A 16,155-nucleotide genomic window follows, 5' to 3' on the forward strand; every position below is an offset into this window, starting at 1 on the left:
TTACACCTAGCTTCTCTTGCCCCGTATTTCTCTTATCTTGACAAAGAAACTGGCTTTTTCGATTTCTGGTTCCCATGCAGCAGCGGCAAAGAGTCAGTGCTTAAACCCAAACCGGAGCAGCTTCCCTTCGACTCCCCCCAACACTGTTTGATTAGGGTTCCACTTTGCTTTCCCAGCACCCTAAGCTGGCCCTAAACCCTGACACTGCTCCCATCAGATTCTGCGGGGGCGGCAGTTCCTGCTGAATGGCACCGCTCCGAATTAATCCACTAGCACGAGAGTTTGAGGAGGAAATCGGGGAAAGGGGCATTAGCCTAAGTCAGGTGCAACTTTTCAATGGTCATGTCCCCCCATGCAGATCTCCCCTCCGCCCAGAAGGAAGCCGCCTTTGTAAAGGCCAATGGCGGGCACCTGACCGGTGGGGAACGTCCCCATTAAAAACCCACCCAGCGAGGGCAGTGCCAGCACATCCTGCCGACCATGGAACCAGAGAAGGACGGAAAGGGGACTGACCATGGGCACCGCTCATGCCAGGGAAAGTGCCCTGGGGGTGGGAGCCACAGAGCAACGTGAGCACCCCCAGGGCAGAGTGGGGAGCCTGGCTAGCGGAAGGTCACATCGGGGGGCACTGTCCTGGGCAGAGGGTGGCCTCAGGACTGCAGGGGTGGCTCCTGGGAACTGGTGAGCACTGGGCGCCAGCAGCCAGGCTCTCCCTAACTGCCTCCCTCTGACTAACCCAGGCCAGGCTCTCCCCGAGGGCGCAATGGGGTGTGCAGGGGGAGCTCAGGGCTGCCCGCACCTTGCACGTGCAGCGTGGCCGTGCCCTCAGCCATGTCCAGCATGTTGGAGCCGGTGCAGACATAGATGCCGGCGTCCTCGGGCTGCACGTTGCGGATGGTGAGGATGCCGTTGAAGTCCATGGCGCGGCGTGGCAGCTTGCCGTGGTTCTGGCGTGTCCAGACCAGTGTGTAGGCCGGAGACTGCGGGAGCAGAGGGGACACGGCTGTGAGGAGGGCGTGAGCCCACCCTCCCCCGCCCCAGGGAGCCGGCTCTAGGTGGGCTCCTCGGGGGGGCAACGTGGGATCGATCCCCACCTAGCCAATAAACCTGCTCCCCTCCCTACACCCCCGCCAGGGCTAGGGCCACTGCAGGGGATGGCAGGAGTGGCACCCAGATACCACGGTGATGGGCACGTCACTGAAGACAGGCAGAGGCAGGGAAGGCTGCATCCCCTGGGCTGCGCTCGGCAGCATCGGGAGGGTGGCTCCCTGCCTGGCTGCTCAGGGACTATCAGACCCCAGGCCCAGGTTAGCAAGTCACTCTGCTCCCTCCTGGGACGGAGCAGCTGGGAGGCCCCAATGGGAGGGGCAAAGCGCAGGGCGAGCAGGTGTCAGCTCCTCCCGCAGTGGGGAACCCGGGCTCTGTCCTGCTGGCACCACCTGGGAATCGCGCCCTGGTCAGACTCTAAGCTGGGGTGAACGGGCCTTGTTTCCCTGACTTCCCTGGGCGTGTGGGCTCCAGTGGATGTGCCATGCCAGCTGCCCGTTATCCCAAATGTGGGCACAGCGCTTTGGCTGTGTTACCACCCGGCAGCTGTCAGCCGTCTGCGCTGCCCTCAGAGCCTGCGTCTGCGCCGTGCCCGCCCTCGGCTTCACCCCACGTTAAACAATGACAAGCGCCATGCGGATCAAGCAGTCACAGGACCGCCAGCCGCTCGCTCGGCTCCCATCGACTTTCCAGCACAAGCTTTCTGGGGCACAGGCTCTTTGCTAGATGTGCAGCGCCTGGCACAATCGGCCCGACCCCTGGCCAGGGCCTCGCGGCGCCACTCCAGGCGCTGCAGGTGGCGCTCAGGTTTCTTGCCCGGGCCTGTGCCATGTCTGGAGCAGCAGTTCTCGTTCCCCCACCCCCAGCCCATCTCGCTGGCCCCGCAGCCCCGGGCAGCTGCCCTGCCCTCACCTTGCTCTTGGCCGTACAGATGAAGGTGACGTCAGCTCCAGGCTTCACACTCTGGACCCTCTTCTCCTCCACGGTGACCGTGATGGGTTTGCTGGGGGCCTCTGCACCGACAGGGAGACATAAGACTCCTGCCCGGCACACCCTGCAGGCCATGGACAGCAGGACGGCAGCTCCAGGGCCCAGCCACCAGGGGCTAATGGTGCACTGGGGCCAGGGCCATGCAAGGGAAGGAGGGCAATAGGGAGCAGAGCTTGGGGTGGGAGGGTTGAGTTCAGGTTTTCTTGTTGGCTCTTCCTCTCTGAGGCCTCCTCATCCCAACCTAGGCCCTGCCCTCCTCCTGGGCCCTGCTCGCCCCCTGGCCCCCATGCAGATCCTGCCCAGCCTCAGGCCCCCATGCCCTGCCCATCCCATGGGCCCTGCCCACCCCCTGGCCCCCACGCAGATCCTGCCCAGCCTCAGGAAGACCTGCCCATTCCCCTAAGCCCAGGCAGACCCTGCTCATCCCCCGGACTCCAGGCCCTGGGCTCCGGGCCCTGCCCACCCCTGGGCCTTGCTCATAGGAGCCCATCTTGTTGCCCAGGCCTGAGGGGCTGGTGGTGGATGGGGTATGGGCTCTGACCTTGACCCTGCCCTGGCTGCCTGGGCGGAGCAGTGCCACTCACTCTGCCTCTGTCCCACCACCGCTGAGGGCATGGCCACCATGACAATGGCTCTGCCAGGGAAGGAGGGTGTCAGCTCCCAGCTGGGGCCCCACAGAGTGCACAGGCCCACCTGGTCTCAGCAGTGTCCTCCCACCCCCCCACCCGCAGGTTGAGCCCGGAGCCTCTCACCCGTGACAACGACCTCCGCCCGGCTGGCATTGCTGTGCTGCAGGCTGCGGCAGGTACAGACGTACACACCAGCCTCGGAGGGCTGGATGCTGGGGAAGTGGAGCTCTTCACCTGGGGCCGGGACAAAGGATGTGTGAGACCCACACATGGCCCACCACAGGCTGAGCGTGTGGACAGAGAGGCCCTCTGGCAGCCAGGGAGAACATCCCCAGGCCTGAGGAGCTTGCAGGGAGACCCTATCTCTGCCACCCCACTGCTTATAGCCACTGGGCACAGCTCCCCAGCTAGGCAGGGCTGGCCTGGGGCCGCATCTGGCCGGAGAGCTCTGAAGAACACCCGAGATGCTCAGGCTGGTGATTCGGGAGGTGGCACATGCGCCCGAGTCAGCGTAGACCCCCGCATGGTGCTAGGTCATTCCATGGGGGGCGCTCTCCCCTGCGGCTGTGCAGCTGGAGGAGCATCGATCCGAGCTCCTGACCTGCTCAGGCCTCAAGGAGCTGCATTTGCACCAGATTGGGGTGTCCTGATCTAACCCCTCCTGGACTCCCTGTTGTCTCCTCACCTTTGGGCAGGCTGAACGACAGAATGGCTGGCCCCAACTAAGTGTGTCCCTGAGTCTGTGGGACCTAGGGCTGGACCCCTGTCCTGCCCCCGTTTCCCTACTGATTCAAACCTTCCCCCATTGGTCTGGGCGTCTGCCAACACCAGTACTAATCATGGTAAACCCGCCGTCAAACCCGCTCCCCACAGTGAGCCTGCAGTGGCATGTGGGTACCGGATTCTCCTTCCCTTCCTGTCCTACAGTCTTATAGTATTGCGGTGTGACTGTATAAATAGCTACCATGTCCCACCCCAGAGACAGCGGGATCCCAGTACTAGGAGAGGGATCTCTGTAAAAATGGATATATTGCCCCACCCCAGAAGCAGCTACATTTTAGGGCTGGTCTACACTTATAACTTAGGTCGACATAGCTACAGTGCTCGGGCGGGGGGGGGGGGCGTGAAAATCCACACCTCTGAGCGTTGTACTATGCCAGCCCAACCCTGGTAGACACAACTAGGTTGACAGACGAATGCCTCTGTCAGCCGTCGCTCAGGGAGTTCCCAAAGCGACGGACAAACCCTTCCAGCTATATGACGGAGCTACGCAGGCACAGCCAGTCACCACAGCTAGGCCGCCATAGCCTCCACAGTGCAGACACGGCCTCAGTGGAGGGGAAATGCCTGGTTCCTAACGTTCGTTGTTCTTTCAATGCCTGGCCACACGGTTACCTTGCCGTCTGCTCTGGGCAGTGCTGGGCACGGGGCGCCCATCCTCCCGCGACCAGGAGTAGTAGTAGGGCGGGCTGCCGCTGGCCTGGCAGCGCAGGGTCACCTCACCACCCTGTGAGACCGTGGTCTTTGGCGGGTGGACTCGTACCACGAAAGGGGCTCGGTCTGTGGGGAGAGGAGAGAGGGAGCCAGTCATTCTGGGGGATTCTGGGGAGATGCATCAGACTCATAGGGGTGGGATCAGCAATGGTGCTGCGGCCGCTGCCCCCCCACATGGGAACTCTCTTGGTGTGAGAGCAAAGGGACCCTCTGAGGCTGTGGAGCGAGGGGCCGTATCCACCCGCGCCCTGCTCTGCACCCACCAATGGGGCCCCCCAGGGCTGTGGGGTTAGGGGTCGTATCCACACGCGCCCTGAGGGGCTCATCCCTCTCCCAGCTCCCGGCTGGATCCCATCTCTCTGCTGACCCCTTGTGACAAAGTGGGACTGTTCTTAATGTTTCCTCTGAATACTGTGTGGGTGCCTCAGTTTCCCCTATGCATTTCTTAAGTCTCTAGGTGGTGGGATAAAGGCCAGTGTGCATAAATCACTGACACTCTGTCTCCCTGGCAACAAATGGCCAGGGCCCTTCCCCCCTGCAAGGAAATAGCTAAAGGTGTGTAGGACTGATGAATGAAATTGTTTTTAATTGTTCACTTTATTAATGTAACTTCATAAGTAAAGTTTTATGAATGAAACAATATTCATTCATAAAACCGGTTACCCCAATAACTGGCTAAATAACAATTAAGATGCCTGTTAAGAGCCATAGCTATTCAGTCAGCTGCCTCTAAGTTTCACTATCAATCCAATTCCTGCTTAAATCACTGAGACTTGCACTGTTTCAGTATTGTAATTTCTGTTCACCATTTATTACACTTGCCTACAGTGTAACTTCTGTTCACTGTTTGCCATCCATTATACTTGTCTATATTGTAACTTCTGTTCACTATTTGCCATATTGTAATTCAAACCCCATTTTAAAATGCTTACTCCATTTTGTAAGGGCTTGCTGCAACCTTCATTTTTGCAAACCCTGGTGTAATCTTATTAGCTTAGTTTAAATGTGTGAATGAGGTATGTATGAATGATGGAATCAACCTCCAGCCCCAGCCTGTCCTGATTAAATAGAGTTAAAACATCAACGGCTGAAGATGCAGACAAGAGCCCTAACAAAGTAAGAAGAATCCACCCTAAAAAGAAAAGGTACAATAGAAGGAAGATCAAAGCCCGGTCCGAGGCTGAAAGTCATGTCTGCAATTGACGGGTGATCAATCACCAAACCCAGAGGCAGCGTGACACAGCAAGACCTATAGACTCTGGATTCAAACTAAAGCCTACAAAAAGGATGGGTGAGATGGAAACCTTTGGGAGAAGGGTAACATTCTGCTGCCAACATGGAAGGGCATCGGTGCATTCCCAACAGAGACCCAGCTCGTCCTTGTGCCCGGCTCTCCTGGCCAGTTAGCCGCCACAAGCTACGAACCCAAGCTGCAAACTCAAGCTACAAACTCAAGCAGGACTGGTAACTATGCAGCAGCTGCAGAACATCTGATGGATGTGTGTGTGTGTGTGTGTGTATAGGTATTAGGTATAATGTGTGTGTATAAGAAATAAGTAGTAATAGGAATAAGTAGCCAAACAACGTTATTTACTGTTATCTTTTATAGTATTATTATATTTACAATAAATGTGGCATCTTTGCCTTATCCCTCTTAATAAGATCCTGCTGGTTTTTATTCTATTGGTACAACAGGTGAACAAAGAGATCAGGTGACCTCCTGGCCCAGGGAAAGAGACAAAAAGTCCAGAGAAGGAGGGGCTGGAGGGGGTTTTGAGTTTGGAGCTAGCTGGGGACTGGAAGAGAGGGCAGATGGGGGTCTGCCTCGCTGGGCCCCAGAATGGACCCGGCGGAGGGGTCCCGTTCGCTGGACCTACAAGCTCTGTTTTAGACCGTGTTCCTGTCGTCTAATAAACCTCTGTTTTACTGACTGGCTGAGAGTCACGTCTGACTGCGAAGTGGGGGTGCGTGCAGGACCCTCTGGCTTCCCCAGGACCCCGCCGGGGCGGCCTCGCTGTGGGAAGCGCACGGAGGGGCATATGCCGAATGCTCCCAGGAGAGACCCAGGAGGTGAAGCCGTGTGAGCTTCTTGCCCTGAAGACGGTCTGCTCCGAGGGAGAGGAGACTCCCCAGAGTCCTGCCTGGCTTTGCGGGGAGCAGTTCCCGAGCATCGCCCGGGGACTCCGTGACACCCCTGCTGGCGGGGCAGAGGCAGGGAGGAGGGGCTGGATGCTAGGGATTCTGGCCCATGGTCTGGGAGCTGTATCAGCATCAAGCAGTTGCCTGCTCCCCTTGCAGGCACCTGAGCCCAGAGTCACAGCCCTCCGGTGCTCCAAGTGCCCTGTATTCACACTCCCCACATCACCGCAATGTGCCTTGGGAGGAACCATTAAAGTCCCCCCCCCCCAGGTTAATGTCCTTGGGGAGTGTATGCAGGAAGCACGTAGGAAGAGTTCAACCAACAACCGGGCGGGGTAACCCTGCTTCTCAGACACAGGACAGGTGCCTCTGGCCTTGGCAGCGATGGGGGTAGGAACAAAACAATCTGCAAACAGCAGCATGGAGCCTCTTTCCCCATGGGACTCTCCATCCCGGCCTCACCGCTGGGGGGAACTTTCTCCAGGGTGACCCTCAGCAGAGAGCATTTCAAAATGGGTCTGGACTGTGACAGTGAGCGGCAAAACCACCCCAAACCACCTCTCTCTCACCTGCAGGGCACAGGAACCAGCCCTCTGCCTGCGGGGGAGAGACGGACCTGAGAACTGCGCCAGCCATACTGCTGGGAGCCTGGCGCAGGTTTGACCTCCAGCCAAGCCTCGCTCGCTCAGTTGTAGCTGATAGAAAGGGGTTTATATTTATGTTTCTTGGACCCATTTCTGACTGATGCCTTACACTAGTACTCACTTCAAATCCACCAGGCTGTAGTTAAATAAACTGGTTTGATTTTTAATCTAACCCAATGCAGCATTGTGTTTAAACTGAGCTGCTGGTAACTCCAGTGAACATAGCAAATTGCTGGCTACTGAGCCTGGACAGGGGCAAGAGACCTTCACCATCTCAGGCTACTAGCCCTTGTCCTTCTGCTGGCCCAAAGACCAGGGCAGTGGGGACCCTGCCGCCAATGCCTGGCCCTGCACTTACCCACAGGTACACACTTCTGCCCCCGCACGCTGGGGTTCCCCACATAGCCTGGCGCACATCTGTGGGGAGCAGGAGAGACAGGTGAAGGGGGCACTGGTCTCCCAGGGGAGCATGATTATTGGGTGTGGGGGAGGGGGGTTGCACACAAAGCCTAGGGTTGCCAACTTTCTATTGGCACAAAACCAAACACCCTAGCCCCTCCCTTCCCTGAGGCCCCGCCCCCATCCCACCCCTTCCCCAAGCCCCACCCCTTCTCCGCCTCTTCCCCAATGCCCCGCCCCTTCTCCGCCTCTTCCCCCAAGCCCCGCCCCTTCTCCGCTTCTTCCCCCAAGCCCCGCCCCTTCTCCACCTCCTCCTCCAAGCCCCCGCCCCTTCTCCGCCTCTTCCCCCAAGCCCCCGCCCCTTCTCCGCCTCTTCCCCAAGCCCCGCCCCTTCTCCACCTCCTCCTCCAAGCCCCCGCCCCTTCTCTGCCTCTTCCCCCAATGCCCCGCCCCTTCTCCACATCCTCCCCCAAGTCCCCTCCCGCTGTGCCTCTTTCCCCAAGGCCCTGCCCTTTTCCCACCTCCTCCCCCAAGCCCCGCCCCTTCTCCACCTCCTCCCCAAGCCCCACCCCTTCTCCGCCTCTTCCCCCAATGCCCCACCCCTTCTCCGCCTCTTCCCCCAAGCCCCGCCCCTTCTCCGCCTCTTCCCCCAAGCCCCGCCCCTTCTCCGCCTCTTCCCCCAATGCCCCACCCCTTCTCCGCCTCTTCCCCCAAGCCCCGCCCCTTCTCTGCCTCTTCCCCCAAGCCCCGCCCCTTCTCCACCTCTTCCCCCAAGCCCCCGCCCCTTCTCCGCCTCTTTCCCCAAGCCCCGCCCCTTCTCCACCTCCTCCCCCAAGCCCCCGCCCCTGCTCTGCCTCTTCCCCCCCACCCCAGATTTTAAAAAATGGACGGGGGGGGGGGGGGCCTTGTCAAATGGCACCAGGCTACACAAGCCAAAACCCAGACTTTCTGGGGGAAAACTGGCTGGGTGGCAGCCCTAGGAGAAAGACTTACTGCTCGCAGTACTGGCCGGTGTAGCCGGGCTCGCAGGCCGAGCAGCGATAGCCGCCCGCCCCCAGGCTCTCACACGTCCGCGAGAACCTGCAGGGAGAGAGAGACCTGAGCGCCCGACCGGGAACAGCACCCACACCCACCCCAGGAACAGTGCCCCCTGTCTCCACCACGCTGGAACCACCACAGAAACAGCGCCCCACCCCCACTCAGCTGCCTGGGAACGGCTCCCCCGCCCCTGCTCAGCTGCCCCAGAAACAGCGACCCCTACCCCCGCTCAACCATTCCGGGAACAGCGCCCCCTCCCCACCTCCACTGAGCCACCCCGGGAACAGCGCCCCCTGCCTCCGCCATCCTGGAACCACCACAGGAACAGCGCCCCACCCCCACTCAGCCGCCTGGGAATGGCTCCCCCGCCCCAGAAACAGCGACCCCTGTCCCCGCTCAACCATTCCGGGAACAGCGCCCCCTGCCTCCGCCACACCGGAACCACCACAGAAACAGCGCCCCACCCCCACTCAGCCGCCCCGGGAACAGCGACCCCTGTCCCCGCTCAACCATTCCGGGAACAGCGCCCCCTCCCCACCTCCACTGAGCCATCGCGGGAACAGCGACCCCTGCCTCCGCCATCCTGGAACCACCTCAGGAACAGTGCCCTGCCCCTGCTCAGCCGCCCCGGGAACAGTGCCTCCTGCCCCCTGCCCTAGGAAGAGTGGCCATGTCCCCGCTGTATACCCCCCAAGCTATGAGACACACAAGGTTGAGTGAACCACAGAGCCCTCGGGATCACCCCCAGGGCAGACTCTCAGGGGCCCTGCCCAGAAACACTGGCTGGCAGCAGCAGTAGGGCTGGTGCTGAGACGCCGACAGACCTGGCTGGCAATAGGGCAGCCAGCACCTGGCACCTCCTCAATACATCCTCGCTCCACCTCCACCTCCGCCCTTCCCAGGCCAGGCCTGGCCCCTTGCTGGCAGGGGCGGAGCCCCAGCGTTAACACCCAGAGATGGAGATGCCACGTGGGGGGGGGGGGTGTGACCTCAGTCATGTTAACCCCCCATGTGCCATGGGCTGCTACATTCTAACCCCCAACCCCATCCGCTGGCATCAGCTACTCACTGGTTCTCAGGCTCAGAGAGTGGGCAGGCGCAAGGCTGGCAGTCCTCGGGGGTCCCGGCGGTGGCGTCACCATAGTAGCCAGGGGCACACTGGTCGCAGAACTCCCCGGCCGCGTTGTGTAAGCAGTTCTGGGGAGAGGGACGGAGCTCATAGCGCTGTGCGCACCAGGGCTAGCTACACACCCAGCCACTGGAGGAGGAGGGGTCGCAGCGAGGGGCTTGCCCTGGGGCAGAGTCCTCCTCTAGGGTGGGGCAGGAGGCAGGGGGTAGATGAGGATCCTCCCTGAGTCACAGAGTGCAAGCCCAGGAAGCCAGGGGCTCTGGCCCAGCGCAGGCAGGTCCAGGGGGACCAGAGGGAGTCTCAGCCCTTCTCTCAGCCCACGTTGGGGCATCCACCTGGCCTGTGGCAGTGGCCAGGGGGACCCCAGAAGGAATAGGAGTGTCTGCTTCTGCGAGGCGGGGTGGAAAGGCTGCTCCAGCCGGCGGGCAGGCCCCGGGGGCACCACACTGGTCACTCACCGAGCAGGCCCCCGTCTCCGGGTGGCAGGAGTCCGAGTGGCCATTGCACTCACACAGCTCGCAGTGCCCGAGGTACAGGCCACCTCCGGTGCGAGTGTAGCCAGCAGCACAGTCCTGCAGGGGAGAGACACAGCGTCACCCTGCAGTACAGCCGGCCGGGGCCTCGCCCCCAGAGCAGGCACAGCTGCCAGGCCCCAAGCCAGGGGATGTGGGTCGGCAAGGGGCCCCCTCACCTGGCAGGAGAGGCCTCGGTACCCAGGCGGGCAGCGGCACTCTTCCACCTCCAGCGCCCGTGGCAGGCTGCTGTAGGTGGGCACAGCGGTCTCCATGCTGACACCAGCAATGCTGGCCGACACCATGTCGGTGGAGTAGGTGGCGCGGATGAGGATCTCGTCCAGGTCGGCCAGCGCCATCATCAGGTGCTCCCGGGTGGCATGCTGCCCGTCGGGCCGCTTCCAGTATTGCTGTGGGGGAGAGGGGCAGAGTCACGCCTGGCCGGAAGCCCACCGAGCTCTGAGGCAAGGGCAGTGGGGCCACCCAGCAGGGAAGCCCATGTGCTGGCACCACAGACCTTGGCTCAGCCAGGCTGCCCTGGATTCATGCAGCAGGGGCTGGAGGGGGCTCTGGGCAGAGACTCCGCCATGGCACGAATGGAGACTGAACCCAGCTCAGACGAGAGCCCAGCCCCATGGAGCCGGAGGGCATCCCAGCCCAGCCCCTTGGGACATGCCCCCTCCTGGCACAGGCGGGTGGGTGGGCTTGACATGGGGGGTGCCAGTGGCTTCAGTCCAGGGGAGCCCAGGAGCCCCACTGCACCTTCCCCAGGCCCAGGGACCTGTCAGTGGATCGCTGAACCCAGTGCTCATAGGACGGGGGGCTCCAACCGGAGAGGAGGGGTGTACTGGGAGAGGGGGCAGGGGGACAATGTCGGGAGGCGGGGGGGTGAGGTGGTACGTTCCAGTGGGGCAAGATCGAGGGTGGTATGATGCTAGTGAGGAGAAGGCGGGAGTGGGGGCAAGGGAAGGGTGGGGTGAGGTGAGGTGAGGTGGGGGCAGGCGCAGTACAATGCCGGAGAGGCAGGGTCGGGTTGGAGATGAGGCAGGGGTGGCCCATGCTGGTGAGGCGGGGGCGAGGGCAAGGCAGGGCTGATCAGGGGTGGGGGCAGGGGCGGAGGCAAGGTGGGGATGGGGTGGGGGCAGGGCTGAGGTGGGGCCGAGGCAGGTGCTGGGTGGGGGGACTAGCATGCCAGAGAGGTGGGGGCAGAGGCAGGACCAGTACCATGCCGGCCAGGTGGGGCTGGATGGGGGTGGAGGCAGTACCATGCTGGAGGGGGTGGGGCGGGGATGGTACCATGCCAGTGAGGTAGGCGCGGTACCACCCTTGCGAGGTGGGGACTGGGGGGCAGGGGCGGTACCACCGTGGCAAGGTGGGAGGGGGGCAGGGGCGGTACCACGCTGGCAAGGCAGGATCGGGGGGGGCTGGGGTGGTACCACGCTGGCAAGGCAGGATCGGGGGGGCTGGGGTGGTACCACGCTGGCAAGGCAGGATCGGGGGGGGCTGGGGTGGTACCACGCTGGCAAGGCAGGGCTGGGGGGGGGGTGCGGTACCATGCTGGCAAGGCAGGACCAGGAAGGAGGGGCTGGGGCAGTACTGCGCTGGCAAGGCAGGGCTGGGGCAGTACCACACTGGCAAGACAGGACTGAGCGGAGGGCAGGGTTCGGTACCGCACTGGCAAGGCAGGACGGGGGGCTAGGGCAGTACCATACTGGCAAGACAGGACTGGGGGCGAGGGGGGCAGGGTTCGGTACCTCACTGGCAAGGCAGGGCCGGGGGGGGGGGGCTAGGGCAGTACCACGCTGGCAAGGCAGGGCTGGGGCAGTACCATGCTGACAAGACAGGACTGGGGGGCGGAGGGGGGCAGGGTTCGGTATCGCGCTGGCAAGGCAGGACCGGGGGGAGGGCAGGGTTTGGTACCGCGCTGGCAAGGCAGGACCGGGGGGGGGGGGAGGCTAGGGCAGTACCACACTGGCAAGGCAGGGCTGGGGCAGTACCATGCTGGCAAGACAGGACGGGGGGGGGCAGGGTTCGGTATCATGCTGGCAAGGCAGGACCGGGGGGGGGCAGGGTTCGGTACCACGCTGGCAAGGCAGGACCGGGGGGGCTAGGGCAGTACCACGCTGGCAAGACAGGACGGGGGGGGCAGGGTTCGGTATCGCGCTGGCAAGGCAGGACCGGGGGGGGGCAGGGTTCGGTACTGCGCTGGCAAGGCAGGGCCGGGGGGCCGGAGCAGTACACCCTGCGAGCCATGCCCTCACCTCCCGGAGGATGATCTCGAAGCTCCGCCGGTTGCGCGGCAGCAGCTCAGGCTGGTAGGCCACCAGCGTGATGTCGTTGCCCTGCAGACAGCAAGGGGAGGAGGCTGGTCAGACCACCAGGCTGGGCTCTGCACACTCTCTCCTCCAGGTTGGCAGGGCACTCCCTGCACACGCCGTACCAGTCCATCCTGGACCTGTTCTGATCCTCTTCCTCCATCAGATGCCACCCCCCTTCCACTCACCTACTGGGCCCTTGTGCTGTGAGCGCTCCCCGCAGCAGGCGCTGGCCTCTCCTCACCCAGCCTGCTTGGACATCTCCCCCTCATGTAGCCCCTCCCTGTGGGGGGAGATTTCAAGGGCCCGTCTCTGTGCCAGGGGCACCGCTGCCCCTTTCTAAAGCACTCACCTTAGAGTAGTTTCATCTAGCCCACCTTTCCCTAGTTTGCTTATGAGACTGTCATGTGGGACTGTGCCAGATTCCTTAGTGAAATCGAGACATGCCACACCTACAGCTTCCCCCATCCACTAGGCCAGTGCCCCTGTCAGAGAAGGAAATTAGGCGGCTTTGCCATGATTTGTTCTTGACAGATCAATACTGGCTGTTCCTCATCGCCTTCCTGCCCTCGAGGTGCTCACAGATTGATCTGGAATCATTTGTTCCAGTATCTCTCCGGGGATTGAAGTTAGGCTGCCTGGGCTGTAATTCCCCAGGTCCTTTCTGTTCCCCTTTTCAAAGGTCGGTACTAGGCTGCGCATTTCCGGTCCTCTGGGACCTCACCTGTCCTTGGGGAGTTCTCCAAGATAGTCGCTAACGCTTCCCAGCTGGCTTCAGCTAGTTCCCTACATGCCCCAGGGTGCATTTCACCAGGCCCTGCTGACTTCAATACATCGAACCCATCGGTGACGTTATTGACATAAACTGTGACTGTAGAGATCATTGTTGCAACCACTGTTATATATTTGCAGCAATATTGTACAGAGGTTGTCGTGTGAGATGTCTATGGAAAGGTTATGATTTGCTGGTTATGATTATGCTGTCTGTAGGTGTGTAGCATTTTGTAGTTGAAGTTATGAATATTGGCTCTGTACTTGTATCTCAAATGTATTTGATTCCAAGTAGCCTCAGTGAAGCATTTGGTCAACTACTTGAGAAAGGACTAGTCCCAGTAACTGCCCAATCAAGAAACACTTAACGGGCAATGGACTTTGGGAGAGGCCAATCCACATCTGAGCTTTCCTGGGAACTTTCAAACTAACATGTAAACAATGGCTTCGGCCTGCAAACTGAGTCATGCATGGACATGTGATTTGCCCATGTGACTCCAGGCTCCACCTTGCTGCTGTGATTTTCCACCGTAAGAAGGGAGGGGTGTCCTTCCACAGGCAGAGAATATAAAAGGCCCTGGAAACCCCTCCATCTGGTCTTCAATCCTGCTTCTTGCCTCTGGAGGGACCTTGCTACAAACTGAAGCTCTGAACAAAGGACTGAATGACCCATCCCAGCTGGGGATGCTCCAGAGACTTGATTTGAACCTGCAGTTTATTCCATCACTGCTACAAGCCTGAACCGAGAACTTTGCCATTACTGTATGTAATTGATTCTATTTAACCAATTCTAGGTTTGAGCATTGGCCTGCTAAACCCAGGGTAGTGAGTTCAATCCTTGAGGGGGCCACTTAGGGATCTGGGGCAAAATCAGTACTTGGTCCTGCTAGTGAAGGCATGGGGCTGGATTCGATGACCTTTCAGGGTCCCTTCCAGCTCTATGAGATAGGTATAGCTCCATATATTATTATTTATTTATTTTATTTTATTTATGAATAAACCTTTAGATTTTAGATCCAAAAGGATTGGCAACAGCGTGATTTGTGGGTAAGATCTGACTTGTATAGTGACCTGGGTCTGGGGCTTGATTCTTTGGGATCGGGAGAACCTTTTTCCTTTTACTGGGGTATTGGTTTTCATAACCATTCATCCCCATAACGAGTGGCACTGGTGATACTGGGGAAACTGGAGTGTCTAAGGGAATTGCTTGTATGACTTCTGGTTAGCCAGTGGGGTAAAACCAAAGTCCTCTCTGTCTGGCTGGTTTGGTGATGCCTTAGAAGTGAAGAAACCCCAGACTTGGGCTGTGACTGCCCTGCTTTAAGCAATTTGTCCCGAATTGATACTCTCAGAAGTGTCCCACCAAAGGCAGCATCATTACCTTGACCTTTCCCTGTTCTGGCTTGTGTTCCCTGCCTTCTATCCCAGCCTCCCTTCTCCCAGCTCTCTGCATGCCCCTCGATCGCAGAACCCTGCTCTTCCAGCCCTGCTCCCAGACACCCTGTCACCCAGACAGCCCCCTTCCCATCCCAGACAGCCCTGGTGCCCCACAGGCCCCCCACTGTCCTGTCCCAGGCAGGCCACCTTTCCATCCAGACAGCCCCCCACACTGTCCCAGGCAGCTCCCTTCCCATCCCAGATAGCCCATATGCCTCCCAGACCCCTCACTGTCCTGTCCCAGGCAGGCCCCCTTCCCATCCTGGACAGCCCCCTCCCCCCATCCCAGGCAGCCCCCTTACCGTGATCTGCACGTCAGCATCAGGCAGTGGGGCACTCCTCCCCCCAGAGCTGTAGGAGAGGGTGTAGCGCAGCCGCCCACCATAGGAGCCAACCTGAGAAAGCAAGGGAACAGCGCAGGCTGCAGCACCTCAGCTCTGACTCTGTGGTGCCCTGGCCTGGCCATGCAGGGTGGAGCTTTGTGCCACCAGCCAGGCCAAGGGTCCCTCAAGTGAGTCCGCCCTGGGGCTGGTTTGGTCAGCCCAGGAGGGGGGCACTAGGGACGAGGAGAGGGGCAGGGCAGGGGGAAGGATCAAAAACCTGCCCGATAGTGATCGACCCAGGGAGCTCCATCTCCTTAGCCTGACAAAGAGCCGGCTCAGAGGGCCTTGACCGCAGGCTGTAAGGACCTGCGCGGGGAACAAAGATTTACTAACAGGCTCCTCAGTCCAGCAGTGGGAGCATATGTGTGAGGGCAATTAACCCTCGGAACCATTTCCCGGTGGATTCTCCAGCTCTGACAATTTGAAATCCAGCCTGGCTGTTTCTCTAACAGACCTGCTCTAGGAATTCCTGTGGGGCAGGTCTTTGGCCTGGGCTATCCAGGGGGTCAGGCTAGATCATGGGTTCCCAAACTGTGGGATGCACCCCAAAGGTGGGCTACGACACAGTCCCGGGTGCTCCACTGACGCAACCACAGGCAGATGTTGGGGGCATTGCCCCCCCCAATGTATATGTTGGTAGTGGGGGGCACAATTTAAAGGTTCAGCTGCCCCCCGAACAGCTCGAGTCACACACCCCCAGCAGGTCCTCCCTCACTAACAGGGCACCCAGTGCCGCCATGTCTGACTGGGAAGTGGACAAGCAATGAGGAGTCGTGCGCCTGGAGCTGGCCGCCAGCCCCCCCGCTGGCAGAGTGGTGCCCAGAGATGGCCTTGCCCAGGGCCAGAGGGGCACAGCGCCTCTGGCAGGTGGCAGACAGAGAAGTGGAGCTACTAAGCAGAGGGCGAGAAGGGGCTGGCCCCAAGAGGTGGCAGCTCCCGGAGGCTGGAGGGTTCCCGGCCATTCCCGCCCCGAGCTGCTGCACCCTGCAATCCAAGGCAATCAGGCCCCCTGGAGTATCGGCCCCCCAGGGACTGGGGCTCGGCAGTGCTGCTCCGTTTCTGCCTTGACGAGGTGTGATCGGGACCATCACGGTAACACACATATGGTTTATTTACAGGGTTGGAGTTTAGGGGTCTGTAATCATGCAGGTGACTAATTTTCCTCCTGAAGTGCTAACAGTGGCTGCAGCGCCAAATGCCGCTGCATGGGGTGGCCTCAGGGCAGAGT

At 60.4% G+C, this 16,155-nt stretch overlaps 1 protein-coding gene across 1 annotated transcript in view; it reads right to left on the bottom strand.

Annotated features, from left to right (window-relative positions):
- The window catches only part of HSPG2 (heparan sulfate proteoglycan 2), a 171,305-nt gene that overhangs the window by 55,849 nt on the left and 99,301 nt on the right, over positions 1–16,155 (bottom strand). The window contains exons 37-47 of the mRNA XM_065421119.1: positions 14,847–14,939; positions 12,283–12,363; positions 10,201–10,431; positions 9,968–10,081; positions 9,450–9,577; positions 8,336–8,422; positions 7,302–7,360; positions 4,062–4,226; positions 2,790–2,900; positions 1,960–2,060; positions 800–980 (exon numbers count right to left, since the gene is read on the bottom strand). Coding sequence (XP_065277191.1) covers positions 800–980; positions 1,960–2,060; positions 2,790–2,900; positions 4,062–4,226; positions 7,302–7,360; positions 8,336–8,422; positions 9,450–9,577; positions 9,968–10,081; positions 10,201–10,431; positions 12,283–12,363; positions 14,847–14,939 — 1,351 coding nt within the window. The remainder of the gene's footprint in view (positions 1–799; positions 981–1,959; positions 2,061–2,789; positions 2,901–4,061; positions 4,227–7,301; positions 7,361–8,335; positions 8,423–9,449; positions 9,578–9,967; positions 10,082–10,200; positions 10,432–12,282; positions 12,364–14,846; positions 14,940–16,155) is intronic.

The sequence above is a fragment of the Emys orbicularis genome, chromosome 22 (assembly GCF_028017835.1).
Source record: "Emys orbicularis isolate rEmyOrb1 chromosome 22, rEmyOrb1.hap1, whole genome shotgun sequence".
Classification (NCBI taxonomy): domain Eukaryota; kingdom Metazoa; phylum Chordata; order Testudines; family Emydidae; genus Emys; species Emys orbicularis.